The 17,500-nt window shown below is 36.5% G+C and overlaps 1 protein-coding gene across 1 annotated transcript in view; it reads right to left on the bottom strand.

Moving 5' to 3' along the window:
* The window catches only part of LOC100375167 (condensin complex subunit 1-like), a 46,832-nt gene extending 31,927 nt beyond the window's left edge, over nt 1–14,905 (bottom strand). The window contains exons 1-12 of the mRNA XM_085490787.1: nt 14,816–14,905; nt 14,343–14,486; nt 11,759–11,834; nt 11,524–11,582; nt 6,084–6,259; nt 5,203–5,348; nt 4,468–4,589; nt 4,058–4,181; nt 2,210–2,357; nt 1,659–1,781; nt 1,257–1,466; nt 250–340 (exon numbers count right to left, since the gene is read on the bottom strand). Coding sequence (XP_085346913.1) covers nt 250–340; nt 1,257–1,466; nt 1,659–1,781; nt 2,210–2,357; nt 4,058–4,181; nt 4,468–4,589; nt 5,203–5,348; nt 6,084–6,259; nt 11,524–11,582; nt 11,759–11,834; nt 14,343–14,460 — 1,393 coding nt within the window. The 5' untranslated portion in view covers nt 14,461–14,486; nt 14,816–14,905. The remainder of the gene's footprint in view (nt 1–249; nt 341–1,256; nt 1,467–1,658; nt 1,782–2,209; nt 2,358–4,057; nt 4,182–4,467; nt 4,590–5,202; nt 5,349–6,083; nt 6,260–11,523; nt 11,583–11,758; nt 11,835–14,342; nt 14,487–14,815) is intronic.
* Between the last annotated feature and the right edge of the window lie 2,595 nt (nt 14,906–17,500).

Genomic DNA, 17,500 nt, shown 5'->3' with positions numbered 1-17,500 from the left:
TACATTTGCAAGTATTGTATTTGTTTGACAAATTGTACACTGCTGTCATTCTATAACAATCGATTGGTCGGTTTTTTTCACAGTCTTACTATTCCTGCAGATATTCTTCAATTGTTATAGGTGCCATAGATTTACATATCTACAACTTGACCCGTGTTAAACCCAAACCATGCGTGCATGACAACCGTCACCCTACACACGGTTACTCAATGAAAACCATACTCTACAGTAGTACACAAGAACACTCACAATTAATTGCATTTTCAGGTTGAGCATCAATCATTTCTTTCAACTTATTCTTCTCTTCTTCTAGTTTAGTTCTCAAGTCTTGAACAGGAAGCTGTGAATAAGTAAGAATAAATATATCACCTGCAGTACTGTCTTACTGACATCACCATAGTGTTTCATACACAATAACACTGCCAGATAACTTTCTGACTGGTGCAATGTGCGAGTCTAAAGATTGCTATTTTGGTATTCAAAAGAATATGGCAGTGACAGTAGTATCAGTAGCATATTTGTTGTATAAAACTAAACTAATTTAAGACATATTTAGGCAGATTAGTCCACAAACATTAGATATGTGGTGACTTTGAAAGCAAGCTAAGATGGCTTTAAACCAGCTAAACCTTTGCTTGTACTGTACTGTACTTATAGTTTATAGAATGACAAGAAGTGATCTGTATATGGTGTTGAGGTTGTAAGGGGTAAGCTGAGTCATGTCACAACCCTGTAGAGGGTACTTGTCATTCTATTATTAAGTCAAGTGCATTTGTGACAATCATACGTATATTTCACTATCAATCATGCCACTTGTACTGTTATTTTTAGTTTCAGTGTGGATTCCGATTTCAACATGACTTTTGATTCAAATCAAACAATAGAGTGAAGTTCCATGCATTCCAACGTCACTCCAAATGACAACTTTTTCATTCCAATATATATGTTGGGCATACTGCGATCTGATTGGTGGAAACAGCCCAGTCATGATGGAAATTATTATATTTCTCTAACTGTATCTCTGTTACAGTGAGAAAGTTACAAAGCTACAGTGTGTCATATTACACAGGATATCTACACAATACTCTATTAGAAAATTAAGATTTTGTTCTATTTCAAGATGGTGGACATGTTTTGAAAAGATGTTCATAACGATAAGACAGTAATTGTTCCCATCTTTTTTAGTTCTTAAATGAATACATCATAAAATAATGAACAAGTTGACACTAACAGGTAACATAAACTTCACTACTGACCTTAGCAGCAAACGGATTTGATGACAAGAATACACTGATAAGTTGAATGGCTTGTTTTCTAACCAGACTGGATTTATCCTCTAGTCTACCGATAGTCAGGTTCATGACGTCTTTATGACGAGAGAGTGGAATGGCGCGTGCGTTACAAATACGTAACCATATTTGGAGAACTCGGCTACGTACAAAGGCATTCACATCATGGATGTGGTCCTGCATTAAAAAATATTTAAGTTCCATTTTTTTTATTAATAATTAAAATAAGACACACATAAGATTTCTCAAATCGGGTAATAATTATATGAACAATAATACAGAGAGTAAAACAACAAGAACACTCACATCAAGCGCCAGAAAAAAGTGGGGTTGCCCGTAGTTAACTATAAAATATATTATTTAATCTACCTCAAGGATATCCATGAATTGATCTCTTGCTTTCTTTTCTTTAACATCCAGTTGTTCTTTACTCAATCCATGTATCAGGATCTCAGCAATAAGTCCTAAGACTCCCATACGCATCATGTATGACTGAAAACATATGTACAATATTATATTATACAAATATTAATGTTCAACTCTGATGAAATTAAAATAAAATTTATTGAATGTAATATTTATTATTAATCTTCTAGAAAATAGCTTTTTAATTTCTGGGTTACTTAATCACTGTACACAATACAATACCACGTTGTCTGAAGTTTTGCTATATTTTTTAAGTTAAGAGTTTTGTGATTGATATATTATATTTTATGTGATTTTTTACTGACCTTGTTGTCAAAGTTAATATATAAATAAAAAAAATTAGTTTTTGGAGCATTATGCAACATAATTGATGGTGGCAATATGGTACATAGTTGTGACTGAAGAATGGTTACGATCTGTAAAGTTTCCATCATCATCAAGTCATCAAAATGTTGGTAAAACTGGTATGTAGGAAAAGTCTAAGAGTGACTGACCTCTTCATCCAAATGACACAGTATAACACTGATATTTGGTAGTATTGTCATTGGTACTCTGGCTGCTACATCTACTAAGAACAGGGTGTATGCTTTGGTTCCAGTGTTATCACGGGCTAGATCTTTGGCATCCATACGTCCAATCTCTCTGTAATAAAAACAAATAAAGGTAAAAAGAACAAACGATGTTTGTATGAACCAAGACATCAACAATACAACTCATGCACACTGTAGCAAACTCTGGTTTTGGACATTATTAAATCTGAGTTTACATTGTTCTATCTAAATTAGTGATCGGCATTTATCATAAAAATTTGTTGTCATGGCATCAAATCTTTATTATTTTATGAAAACTACAAACTAACATCCCAATAATAATAATAAATTTATTGTTTTCTTAGAAATAATTCCCATTGATTGACAGCAATAAAATGATAGTAATAAAGTACAATACATATAATTAAAATTGAACTTATCACAAAATGAAATTTTTTTTTGGCCATTTTCAAGAAGTTCAAAACAGCACTTTTTACAAAAAATTACAAAAATATTCAGAGCTTTGAAGATATCTTTATGAAATAAACAAATCTGGGAGAGGGCCACTCACAAAGTATCAAGAAGAAGGCAAAAATGCAAAGTTGAAGTAGCCAGACACTCAGTAATATGAACAGCTTTAATCTGTCAATTAAGTCAACAGCAGAGCTAAAAAGAAAAACACTTTTGTCTCTTCACTATGAGTCTGTGGATAACCTTAGCCTCATGACTTTTTTTCTTAATTTTGGGTTTCAGTGAAGTCAATATAACACTGCACATTACAGCTAATGTGAAGTAAATCACAGTCGCTCCACCCCCTCCTTCCACATATGTGAATCACAGTCACTCCACCCCCTCCTCCCACATATGTAAATCAGTCACTCCACCCCCTCCTCCCACATGTAAATCACAGTCACTCCATCCCCTCCTTCAACATATGTAAATCACAGTCACTCCATCCCATCCTCGCACATATGTGAATCAGTCACTCCACCCCCTCCTCCCACATATGTAAATCAGTCACTCCACCCCTCCTCCCACATATATAAATCAGTCACTCCACCCCCTCCTCCCACATATGTAAATCAGTCACTCCACCCCTCCTCCCACACATGTAAATCAGTCACTCCACCCCTCCTCCCACATATGTAAATCAGTCACTCCACCCCCTCCTTCCACATATGTAAATCACAGTCACTCCACCCCATCCTCACACATATGTGAATCAGTCACTCCACCCCTCCTCCCACATATGTAAATCACAGTCACTCCAACCCCTCCTCCCACATATGTAAATCAGTCACTCCACCCCCTCCTCGCACATATGTAAATCAGTCACTCCACCCCCTCCTCCCACATATGTAAATCACAGTCATTCCACCCCTCCTCCCACATATGTAAATCACAGTCACTCCACCCCTCCTCCCAAATATGTAAATCAGTCACTCCACCCCTCCTCCCACATATGTAAATCACAGTCACTCCACCCCCTCCTCCCACATATGTAAATCACAGTCACTCCACCCCTCCTCGCACATATGTAAATCACAGTCACTCCACCCCTCCTCCCACACACGTAAATCACAGTCACTCCATCCCCTCCTCGCACATATGTAAATCACAGTCACTCCACCCCTCCTCCCACATATGTAAATCACAGTCACTCCACCACCTCCTCCCACATATGTAAATCACAGTCACTCCACCCCCTCGTCGCATGTGTCGTAGCTAAGTAGCCAGGGCACCAGAAACTCCACTATTTGATCATTTTAAATTGGCCACAAAGCTCAAAGAAAAGATTTCCTGACCACTCACCTCATGATTTCACTGACAACACCCTTGATTCCATATTCATTGACAAACACTTCAACAGCTTGTGCCATAGGAATGGATAAGTGTTCAAAATGCTGCAGTAACTGAATCATCTTCAAACTGGCACCTACACAAAAAAGAAATAAAAAAAAAAACTTGTGTAAAGGTTAATATTATCATATTAAACAAAGTTCTTCAGCTGATATAGCTGTGGTTTAGGATTGGTTTGCACACCATGAACGTAAAGTCAAAGTCGATAATATTGATAGAAAACTAGATAGTATAACAGTGAAAAGGCTGAAAAACTAGCTAAGAATTAAGCAAATTAAGTAGTTTTGCTAGTATTTTTTAGACAGATTTGTAAATAAAAAGGGGCAGTAATATTGGTACTGTTGTGATTTCTATAAACTTACTGAGAGAGTGATTATATCTCTTTATCAACACAGCAATAACACGGAATAAAGCTTCCTTGGTTATCTTTTCTTTAGGAACTTCAGGATTCTCCAGCAGTTTATAGCAACAATTAGCGACTAAACTGAAAAACAAAATAAAATTCCAATGAAAGGAAGGTCTATAGTTTTATCCATCGTTTTTTAACCAATTACAGACGTGTGCAGCCATTCATCAATTGTGAAACATAGCAGCTAGAATTCTACAATTTTTTTTAAAGTTTCACATAGAAACCTACAATATAATACTGTACTTTAACGTATTTGCACACCTACAATAATACGTGCATACATACACCAAAAATGGCATTCATTGAATACTGTAAAATACTTTATTTTAGTTTGAAATTAATTTTTGATGTTTTCGCTGAAGGAATGATTCAGTGAAAATAAAATCCAGCGAATATACCTTTCTTCCTATATTTTACATTAAATTCGTCAAAAATCAGTGAAAATAATTCCATACAAATCACCCAAAAGGTCTTTTCAGCGAAAATTAATTCCAGCTAAATCACTGGCTCCCGCAAAATTAAAGCAGTGTACAGTAATATGTACTAATTCAGCAGATTTGCATCATTATTACAACGTATAAGACCGCTTGTTTTACATAAAAGTCTGAAAGTTTCCAAACCCACCGATTTGACTAATCTGCTCATATTGGTGAAGGATTAGGGGGTCTATTTATAATGCTTTACTTACTTGACGTAGTCTTCTTCCACCACTGGTGGCTCCCATAACCGACAGATTTGGAGCTGTAATATATGAGACATGGCGTCTACATAATGCCCTCGTTCTACATCCCAATCTATACCACTTAATTTTCTCCTTGATACCTTCTTGCGGCCCTGTAAAAGTACAAACATTCACACATAAAGTTACCGGTAATAGTATTGGGTGTTTTGTTCTCAGTTAGAAATCACTGAAATTAAATTCCACAAAATGATCACACTTTTCATAGTACATCAGTGAAGAAATCTATTCAATGTAGACAACAAGGAATCAAACAAATTATCTATTACAGTATCGCCAGTCTTGATGTACAAAACAATAGAGGTTATAATTTGGATGGTGATCAAGTTTATGAGGATTAAGTATTCATATTCTAATTGATATGCAGGTCACACTACCTGGCACTTTCTTGGGGTTACAGATTCACTATGAATGAGAATCACAATAATTTCCCCTCTAATGTAAATCATTAAAATTGAAGTTTATCACAAAAATATAATTGCTGTTAGGAAAAAGTACCAGGACATGTATCACACCTATTGCATACAGATTTTATCACTATTATTGAAGAAACTGAGAATGTTTCAAGGATCCATGGAAAATTGAGACGAGTGCACAGCAAACATAATCTTTTTGTTTGGAAGAGAGAAAGTCAAAGTTTATTTCAATTAAATGTTGATTTGAATGTTTATTCCAATTATTTTGCACCTACAAAATGGTGTTTAGAGATTGGACACGAGGAGTGGAATGTTTTGTTTTAATCATCCATACTAATGGAATTAATTATTTTCATTGGAGAGCAACAACATTGTAAATGTTGAGTTGCTGAATATAGATCTTGCAAAACTAACCTTGCCAGAAGGTGCCAAAGTTACAGACGGTTTGGTGGCTTCGGCTTCAAAAGCTTCCATAAACTGACACAGCAAGTACGTGTTCATCTTGACAGCAGTGCGGTGTTTATGTTTCGTCGCAGTATCTAATGCAGTATCCAGTGTAGCTTCTAATACAGTACAATGGTTCTTATGAACTGAAAATGATTGGCATAATGATGTAGTTATTAAGACTTGCATGCATATTTTGTTTGTTAAAAGAGGACATTACTACAAGTCCCATGAACTATTAGACTAGAACCTTCATAAAGAGAATCTTTCAGTTAGCCTAGTAATAAATGATAAAACTGAAGATTACATTTATTGACACTAACTTAGTTGGACCATGAACAATAACCCATATAGTAAATATAGTAGCAGTGTTTTGATTTTCGCAACCAAGGCGATTATAGTAGCAGTGGAAACTAGATATTTTATGTACAATTATTACCGTACTTCCCCGATCATAAGCCCAGGGGCCTGAACATGTAAAATCACACATTTTATTACAATACGGTTCACATACCGTCTGAATTTACGGTGCAAAAATGAAATGGGTATGGGCTGTGGGAAAACAGTCAAAGGCAAGATCTTTATCCTTTTCTTCATTGTGGAATGTTTTCGTTTGTGCGCAAACTCTCAATACAAAGCAATTTTCGCCATGATGTGTTTCATCATGATTTGACCTGAACAACTTTCTTTGACTTAACAGGTCATGTCTTTCGTAAACCAATCAAAATGCTGTGTGCAATGCAATTTTCGAAAGGTAAACTGAGGGTGGATGAAGTATTTAAACCTTTCATGGTCGCCAACAAGTCATGCCGAAAAATAGTTTACTTGTTCACACCCCATTCTCGATAGTCTCAATGGACACGATTATTCGAGAAAAGTAAAACGATGTTCAATGACCAGGTTTTACGACTTGACGATCATATTTTTGGTGTTTAGAAAACTACTGCTCAAAAGAAATATGGATTACTTCAGTATTGCAACATCAGGGTTCATCCTGCATAAATAACAGAATAGACAAGTCATTGTCAATGACACGTCCCCGTTCCGTTCATATTTGAGTGACATATACATTCAAAGCAGATCATGACCAAAATGCACCTGCATATGTACAACACATTGTACTAAATCTGAACAAGTCATGAATGACACTGCCTTCGCTAGTTGTCATTCTAAAGTTGCATGGACATAAATTGGCAAACGTGATTTCTATGGCATTTTCAAGTTTATAGCACTCTCCATCCAGGTCAGCATTATTCTCAGCAAGGAAACCAGATAGCACCAAACCAGTACAACAGGTAAAATGACAAGGAAGTATACAAATCAGATCTGCAAATATGTAGAGTCAGTGTTGTGTCTGTTTGGATAAACTAGTTTGTAGCCCTGGATTAGTTTCAATATCTCTAATAAGGACAAGATTACTTCTCATACGACAATGATACAAATAAAGTGCAAAAATCCAGAAAAATATTATCAAGTTTTTATTATCATACATTAATATTAACAAATCGTGTGAAATTTTATGTACAGAGAAACACATATTTATGCTTTGGTTGACAGAACTTCTCAAAGTAAAAAAAAAGAGGACCTGCAAAACTTTATACAATTGTCAGACACGCAGTGAATAGTACCGGTATGTTTTTGTAATACATGCAGTTCCAGTGGCTTTGCTTTCTGAGAAAAAAAATCTGGCTCTGCACATGAAAAAAGAAAAAGAAAAGAACATTTAGTCCAAAGTAAGCAGAGGTTGTAGCATATGTGCTCCCATTGGCTGTTAGATTTAATTAAAAAAGATATTTGAGTCTTTTTAGTACGAAAAAATATTACTTAATAAATTTATACCAGCCAGAAAGAAATTGCAGTTCACACTGTACTATTTTAAACATGTTCTACCAAAGTCTAGGATGAACTAATTCAACAGTCTGTTTCCACTCTACAAAGTTGTCAAATTAATATTCACGGGATTCTGCAAAAATAAAATATTAAAGGGAACCTCAATCCAAACAACATAATGACCCCTAAAGAAAAAGCTCCACAAATGTAGGAGAATGCAATTTACACTTTTTTTATAACAGTTTTCATTCTCTAGATATTCAACTTTTCATCGTTAATAAGTAGTCAGCCATCTTGATTCTCAAGCAAAGGATTATGGGTAAAGTATGACATCATAGAATCTGTTGTCAGAAATTGAGAAAATTATTTCATCTATAACATGAGAAATACTGATGCGAATTAGTTCAAATTTTCGTTGTACATATTACTCATGTATATAATTATAGTAATGGAAATTTTACAAATACACATAAAGTGAAGATATTGTTGAAAACGTTAAAAAAATAAAAATCAATATTTTAGTTTTGAAATATAGAATGTCACTTTTTTGTCCCCTTTTTGCACTCAACATGTGATATATCACCTATATAACCTACTCACGTTGGTAAATTGTATACAAGATAAGGAAATTTTAGCATTTGGTAGAAAAACATAAAAATAAATATTTTCAGTTCTGTTTCCATGACAACTATTTTATAAGCATGGATGGCACCAGTACATGTATGCTACCAATTTCTAAACTTTCAGCCAATTTGAAGTTCAACTTTTGAAGTTATAGATGAAATCATTTTCTCAATTTCTGACAACAGATTCTATGATGTCATACTTTACCCATAATCCTTTGCTTGAAAATCAAGATGGCTGACTACGTAATACTGAAAAGTGGAATATCTAGAGAACGAAAAGTGATACAACAAAACTGTAAATTGCATTCTCCTACATTTGTGGAGCTTTTTCTTTAGGGGTCATTATGTTGTTTGGATTGAGGTTCCCTTTAAGAATGTGCAAAAAGCCAGAGTACTTATGTTTTCAATGTCATTAAAATCTGATCAGGGATTTGTCGAAAATTTCACTTGAGCTGAACCAAATGGATGCCAAGCTATCAAAAGAAATAAAAAAAAACTATTGAGAAAAATACAAAAAAATACATTTAATATAAAAGCAGATAGAAGTGCATAAAAAACTAATCAGCAGAGGTAGTGATCATGTAGGTAACCTAAGTGTATATCAAATTTCCTTTGAACTGGATTGCATTGTCTCAGATTGGCTGCTAATTTGCATATTAATTTGCATACTAATTAACATATTGTAGTTGTATTAAAATAATATACAAAATAATATCCGGAGTTTTGAAAAAAAAATTATGACTATTAAGTCAACATCATTAAAATTGAGGATTACGTGAATTTGACCCCCTCCCTAAAATTGTTTCACACATGGCCGCCGTTAAATTCATATCAATCGAGGTCCGTAATTTATTTTCCTGCTCATAATGGAGATAAATTATGGTAGCTAAACATTGAAATTGCCACCCTGACTTCAGTACCGAAATAAATAGCTGATTGGGAAAATGTGTCTCTGTTGACAGAGGTTCGATTTACCGATAAACTTCAACACCGCATGGAGCATGGAGGTCCCGGTCACGAGTGTAGTAACGCACTCGGGTATCATATTTACTTCGAACTTGACTTGTGTTTTCTCGATAATATGTCGTCTAATATGTCGTCACGAAACCAAGTTTCAATCTGCTAGCAGTTGCCAATGAACACCGGAAATAGCAATCGTACGTAACAGAATCACGATCAGCGTGTTCTAAACTTTTACGTTTTCATTATTCTAGCATTTTATATGCCAAACGTTATTCCCAAGCCTCCTAAATGACGAGATAAACTTTCGATTTACACGTTTCATAACCAGTTCTTGAACTAATAGCAGGACTGTTTTTCTGGCAAAGTGTGACACTGTGCGATCGCTAGTTTCTCACTAAAGTCAGGACACAAAAGGATAAATCAAAGTTCATAATAAATACCATAAGCACAGTTTCTTTCTTACCTTTGAGAATGAATTTAATCTATGTAAGCCTTGTGCAAAGAAAGATACAGTCCCGGAATACAATATCCTCAGACGAAATCGACGGCGATTTCCTCAGCGGTTAGACTGGCGCATGCGCAATACGGTATGCCAGTTCTCTTGCGAGATGTCGTTAAAACTCGGATTTTTCCGGCAAATTTCGGCACTTGTACTAGTAAAATGTTGAAAATCACAGAAAAACACAATGAAACTTTGGCGAATCAAAAAAATACTTGGCGTGCATATGTATGGCATTGAGAATTACATTTGCACCAACTTGGAAAAAAATTGGACAGAGCATATCAAAGTTATAAGAGGTAAAAGACAGACGCACGGACCCCAATCTATAAGCCTTCGGCAGACTTCGTCTGCGAAGACTAACAAAATCCATCCATGCATGACTGAGATCCGGTTCCGGAATTGTGAAAATATGTGATTTTGATGCATTTTCGGCCTTAAAATGGCCATCATTCAGCTATTGTTAAGCGGATCATGAAACAAATGCACATACAGAACTGAATTCTTTAAAACAAAATGGCCGCGAGTCGGCCATTTCAAACTTGATCCGAAAAAAAAAATGACGTGCATCAAGGTCCTATTATGTTTAATGTATGTACCAAATTTGAACGAAATCCGTCCATGCATAACTGAGATCCGGGTCCGGAATGGTGAAAATATGTGATTTCAATGCATTTTCGGCCTTAAAGCGGCCGCCATTTGGCTATCGTTAATGAGATCATGAAACAAATGTACATACATATTTGTAACATGATGTACCTTGTGTGTGTGAAGTTTGAACTTGATCAATCCAAGCATGTCTCAGATACGAATCCAGAACTGAATTCTTTAAAACAAAATGGCCGCCAGTCGGCCATTTCAAACCCGATCCCCCCCCAAAAAAATGACGTGCATCAAGGTCCTATTATGTTTAATGTATGTACCAAATTTGAACAAAATCCGTCCATGCATAACTGAGATCCGGGTCCGGAATGGTGAAAATGTGCCATTTTGATGCATTTTCGGCCTTAAAATGGCCGCTATTCGGCAATCGTTAATCGGATCATAAAAATAATGCATGTGCATATGTCCCATATAATGTGTGATGTATGAGTGAAGTTTGAACTTAATCGGTCCATGCATGTTCGAGATACAGGTGATCACGTACGGACGGACGCACACAGGGCAAACCATAAGTCCCCGTTTTCGGACTACGTCCGAACGGGGACTAAAAAGGTGTGAACCATGCTCCGTACGTTTGCCTGCCATGCACTCCGAAATTAATGCGAGTTTTCTTGTAAAAGCAGGAACCAAACTACCGTACCAGTTACTGAAATACACTTTTTACATGCACATTTTAATAAATGTCATTGATGTTTGGTAAAAAAACACCATGGGCCTATATTCGGAGATGCTTCAACTCGTTAAATGTCTAAAAAGGAGGGGTGGGCTTATACTCTGGGAGGGGCTTATGCTTGGGGAAGTATGGTAAGTTACCATGTCAACCACTTACACTTTAGCAATAGTTCCCAGGTATCTTCTTTCATATCATCATTCAGCGTGTTGAAATTACTAGAAAAGAATACAAATTAATTATTACTATGACTGTACAGAAAACACACACAATCACTACACAGCATATTGCTGCACTCCTGCTAATCAATCATTGAAAATGAACACTAGTTAGCAGAATACACCCAAATTCACATACTGAGAGTACAACCATAACATTTAACTCCAATACTTACATGAGAATACTATAAAGTAGATCAAACTTCTCTATTATACCAACACCACCTTGATTTCTGAGCACTGCCTTGCAATCTGTTTTACAATTTAAGAAAATTGCATTATACTATCGATAATAAGTTTTTAACGTTTAAACAAATACATCATACTGACAATAAATACAGGGCTTGACATAAAAAAAAATTATAAAAGAACCAGAAAAACATTTTGAACAGTATCAACAGTTTTTCAGATATTTATGCCATTCTTGGTCATGTGACCCAACTTGATTTAAATCTGATGTATGTATAGGCATTTTGTAGCTAGGTATTGTTATTATTGTTTATTTAGGAATATTTTTGGCAGAAAATCAGGTGCAACATCTGGAGTTGACAAGGAGACAGAATTCTTTCTCAACTATTGTAAAGGTTTGCCTAGGGTGGGATTTGAACCCACAACACAAAAAAGAACCTCTAACAGCTATTGTAGATTTCGATGGAGGTTCTCAGAAAATACACACATTAGCATTTCCTACAGATATTTCTGCAGAATTTTATCATCGCTTTAGGATAACTATGTAACCATTTGAATGCTGGGAAACTGTGGCTCATCACTTGGTATTTAACCCCTTCTGTCATAATTGTATGATTTAACATTTATATTTATTGGTTTGTATATTTCTATAACTCGGACCAAATAGTGTTCATGAATAAATTAAATGCCCACCCGCTTTACGGTTGTGCTCATACCACAGTCCTGGCGCGTTTCAACCCTTGAGATATTTTACTATAATAGGGCATATCTACATCGTGCGATAAAATTTGCATATAACATTAGCGCGTAACAAAGATTGTGATAAAGGAAAGAGTGGTATAAACAAAGATCAGTGATTACTTGAAATCGATACCAGGAAGGGGGGGGGGGGCTAAAAGAAAAGAAATACAACATTTTATTATTTAATAATTTATTAAAATACACAAGTTTGTCCAACTCCCTGTGGTAAAATACTTTATTTTAACTGCATTAATTTTCGCTGAAAAGATTTGTTGGGTGTTTTGTATGGAATTATTTTCACTGATTTTTGACAAGTTGAATGTAAAATATAGAAAAAAAGGTATTCTTGGGCGCGGACATCCGGACATTTTCATCGCATGGCAACTATCACGGTGAAAACAAAGGCCGACAACTCTCAGAAAACGGTACTTTGGGATGGTTGTTGAGACTCCCCGAACAGTGTAGTGTAGCGCATATAAATTTGATTGTTCAGGATTACTTCAAAGCTGAGTTCTTGTTGTTTTCTCAAATTTTCACCGGCTCTTCGCTCGGTGTTTCGCGTTCCTCAGCAACACGCGAAGAGCCCATAGAAATAAGTGGTACAGTGGTGCGCGTCTTAGCAACGTGGAACATCTTGTGACGTAGCTCCGCCCGAGAATATTCGCTGGATTTTATTTTCACTGAAATCCAATTGAAAATAAAGTATTTTGCAGTAGTTATGAGAAAGTGCCCAAATAGCAAAACACTATCATATGAATTTGAATATACATGTACAGTCATAAATATTCTCAAATAGAGTAGAACAGTGTCAAACTTGTAAAATTAATTTTTTAGGTTGTTATTTTTCCTGATATGAATTGTTTTGTTTGATCAATAAAACTTAAGGTAGAAGCCTAGTCATAATTTTGGACAAAATTGGTCATAAATCGCATGACAATGTTCATTAGTTTATTATGTACAATCATGAAGTTAATGTCCTACGGTACAATGGAATAGCATTATTTTGTGTGTTACAGTTATGCTTTTTGAGAGACGTGTCCTAATATTTCCATAGAACACAATTGCATTTTTTGACACTTTTTAACAACAAAAAGTACTCCATCATTAACAATATATGATTTTTTCCACCTATGTCACCAGGCTAGATTTTGAGATATTGCATAATATCTCTGCCATAAGAACCTGTGGTAAAAGTGTTATAATAGTGTCAAAATGGCGACTTTCCACTAAAATACAAACATTAATTTCTCGAAAAAAGGCTGGTGACCCCCAACTTTTTTGAGTACAACTTATTGCAAAATGAATAAATTCAGGGTTTTTCAATTTATGAGTAGGCTTCTACCTTAAAACCACTAACAACATGATATGTATGCACACTATATATTTGCTCCATTAGAAGCGTATATAAACCCCAAATCACATTTATTGTATACTAAATTTTTAAAATCAGATCACAGAAAACACAACTGTTCTATGTAGGCATATACGCTACTAATAAAGCAAAAACAGTATAGTTATTTCTGAGGTCATGACGACCTAGTGGCGGAGTGTAAACCCTGTAATTTTCACTGTTGTACAAATCCTAGAGAAATTGTCACTGCTACAAAATGTTGTGACTTTCACCATGGAGCTAAGCTGCATGCTTTCACGGACTGAAATTCATGAGTGCTAGGATTCGTCTGTATACACGGTAGTGTCGGGACATACGGCTACGCTGCATCCATATCTTATGGCGAAAATTCAAGATAACGACCTATGGTACTAAACATTTAAATATATACATGTCACTAATTGCGTTATGAATACATCACTGTAAAAGCTGACATTTACCATACAACTGATCCTTTAGCTGCCGCGGGGAAACAAGTTCATCCACAACATACTGACTTGTACTTGTACGTGATTGTAGATCTTCTTTATTCAGCGGAATCACAAATTCCAGATGCATTTTCTCGCTTCGCGTTCACCGATTTCCTGAATCAGAGAAATATATTTACATCCTGACACGTCGAATAAAACTACGATAAAAAATTTAGTCCTTGGCAAAAACAGGGAACAGTCAACAATATTACATGTATGAGGACCGGGTTTTAGAATAACAAAAATAGCGTGATCGGGGAAAGTGAGTTTAGTGATCGGTGTTAGTCCTGTGATAGAAGGACTGTGGATCGGTGAAAGTGTCCAATAATCATGGACAAATACGATTTTCCAAAGTGTCGTTGCACAAACACACTGTATTTGTATATCACGGAAACTCAACTCCATTATTAGAATAAAGTCTGATAATAAGTTCGTGCACTTGCCTTTAAAAGTCAGATAAACGAGTTAACACGCGACGTGAAAGCAATCGATGTCAACAAAAACACTAACAAAATGGCGGCTAAATTCAAACCTATAATGTGACGTCACTTTCGCACCGCCAATCATTTCAATGCATTCCAAGTAAATCGACAGAGGGCGCTATGTTTATGAATTTACCTTCGGATTATTTATTTATGCAATAAAATCTGAACATTTTCTCCCACTATTACACAGCACTATGCAGAGCTTTGATATCATACACCAAATTTTGTTTTAATAACTCCAGAAACACATTTTATTTATCATAAGGACAGTATTGCACAACCTGGTACTTCAGTGAAAACATATTTATAAGTTAGACTTTTCAAGCATTTATACATAATTCAAACCCAATGAATTCCAAAAATACGCATCATAACGTGATATACTGAAGCATTTCCGCAGTTTGCAAAGAATTACTAGAAGTTTATTGGTAATCCACAATTCATCCCTTTCTGAATTGCTGACCAATTCACTCAAGGGAGTTTCTCTGCTCAGATAATCATAGCGAGTTAATCGCTGACTCAACATGTTCCACAAGAATGGTTAAAAAATCTTCACAGGGATGGACTTTAACAGGCATTGTATGTTACCATAGTAACATCAATATCTCTTGATCTACATTTGATAATATTAATAATTTCAACACAGACAAAGTATTGGTTACTGGAAACCTAGTGGTTTACTCATTTTTTTAACTTTATTTTATTTTATTGTAATACACTACGTATACTAAAACAAACCATACAGCTAAGAAAACACCAGATAATAGGATTACATTATTTGTTGTTAAATACAATATTTACACAATTAACTGGCGTTAGTTGAACATACTCTCATAAGTAATAATAATTCAACAGACAAGCAACATATGAGTCCAATTCAAGATTCAAAAGGCGGAAAGTCGACCTGAGAGAAAGAGCCACTCATGCTAGAGAAATCTGCTACTTGTTGCGAAAAGAATGTCTGATTTTGTAGACGGGAACAGTACATGTTTTTATCACACACATCCTGTGTGTTTGTTGGTCTGGATAGATTGTCAGTAACCATTCAGTATCTGAGGACAACCTAAAGAAATCTGCACAGACAACCTACAGGAATCTGCACAGATAACCTACAGGAATCTGCACAGACAACCTACAGGAATCTGCACAGACAACTGACAGGAATCTGCACAGACAACCTACGGGAATCTGCACATACAACCTACGGGAATCTGCACAGACAACCTACGGGAATCTGCACAGACAACATACAGGAATCTGCACAGACAACCTACAGGAATCTGCACAGACAACCTACAGGAATCTGCACAGACAACCTACGGGAATCTGCACAGACAACCTACGGGAATCTGCACATACAACCTACGGGAATCTGCACAGACAACCTACGGGAATCTGCACAGACAACCTATGGGAATCTGCACATACAAACTACAGGAATCTGCACAGACAACCTACAGGAATCTGCACAGACAACCTACAGGAATCTGCACAGACAACCTACAGGAATCTGCACAGACAACCTACAGGAATCTGCACAGACAACCTACATGAATCTGCACAGACAACCTACAGGAATCTGCACAGACAACCTACAGGAGTCTGCACAGACAACCTACAGGAATCTGCACAGACAACCTACAGGAATCTGCACAGACAACTTACAGGAATTTTCACAGACAACTTACAGGAATCTGCACAGACAACCTACAGGAATCTGCACAGACAACCTACAGGAATCTGAACAGACAACCTACAGGAATCTGCACAGACAACCTACGGGAATCTGCACAGACAACCTACGGGAATCTGCACATACAACCTACGGGAATCTGCACAGACAACCTACGGGAATCTGCACAGACAACCTACAGGAATCTGCACAGACAACTGACAGGAATCTGCACAGACAACCTACGGGAATCTGCACATACAACCTACGGGAATCTGCACAGACAACCTACGGGAATCTGCACAGACAACATACAGGAATCTGCACAGACAACCTACAGGAATCTGCACAGACAACCTACAGGAATCTGCACAGACAACCTACGGGAATCTGCACAGACAACCTACGGGAATCTGCACAGACAACCTACGGGAATCTGCACAGACAACCTAAGGGAATCTGCACATACAAACTACAGGAATCTGCACATACAAACTACAGGAATCTGCACAGACAACCTACAGGAATCTGCACAGACAACCTACAGGAATCTGCACAGACAACCTACAGGAATCTGCACAGACAACCTACAGGAATCTGCACAGACAACCTACATGAATCTGCACAGACAACCTACAGGAATCTGCACAGACAACCTACAGGAGTCTGCACAGACAACCTACAGGAATCTGCACAGACAACCTACAGGAATCTGCACAGACAACTTACAGGAATTTTCACAGACAACTTACAGGAATCTGCACAGACAACCTACAGGAATCTGCACAGACAACCTACAGGAATCTGAACAGACAACCTACAGTAATCTGCACAGACAACCTACAGGAATCTGCACAGACAACCTACAGAAATCTGCACAGACAACCTACAGGAATCTGCACAGACAACTTACAGGAATCTGCACAGACAACCTACAGGAGTCTGCACAGACAACCTACAGGAATCTGCAC

Source organism: Saccoglossus kowalevskii, chromosome 15 (genome assembly GCF_978046115.1).
Source record: "Saccoglossus kowalevskii chromosome 15, keSacKowa6.1, whole genome shotgun sequence".
In the NCBI taxonomy this organism is placed as follows: domain Eukaryota; kingdom Metazoa; phylum Hemichordata; class Enteropneusta; family Harrimaniidae; genus Saccoglossus; species Saccoglossus kowalevskii.
This window is presented reverse-complemented; position numbering and strand designations above follow the sequence as displayed.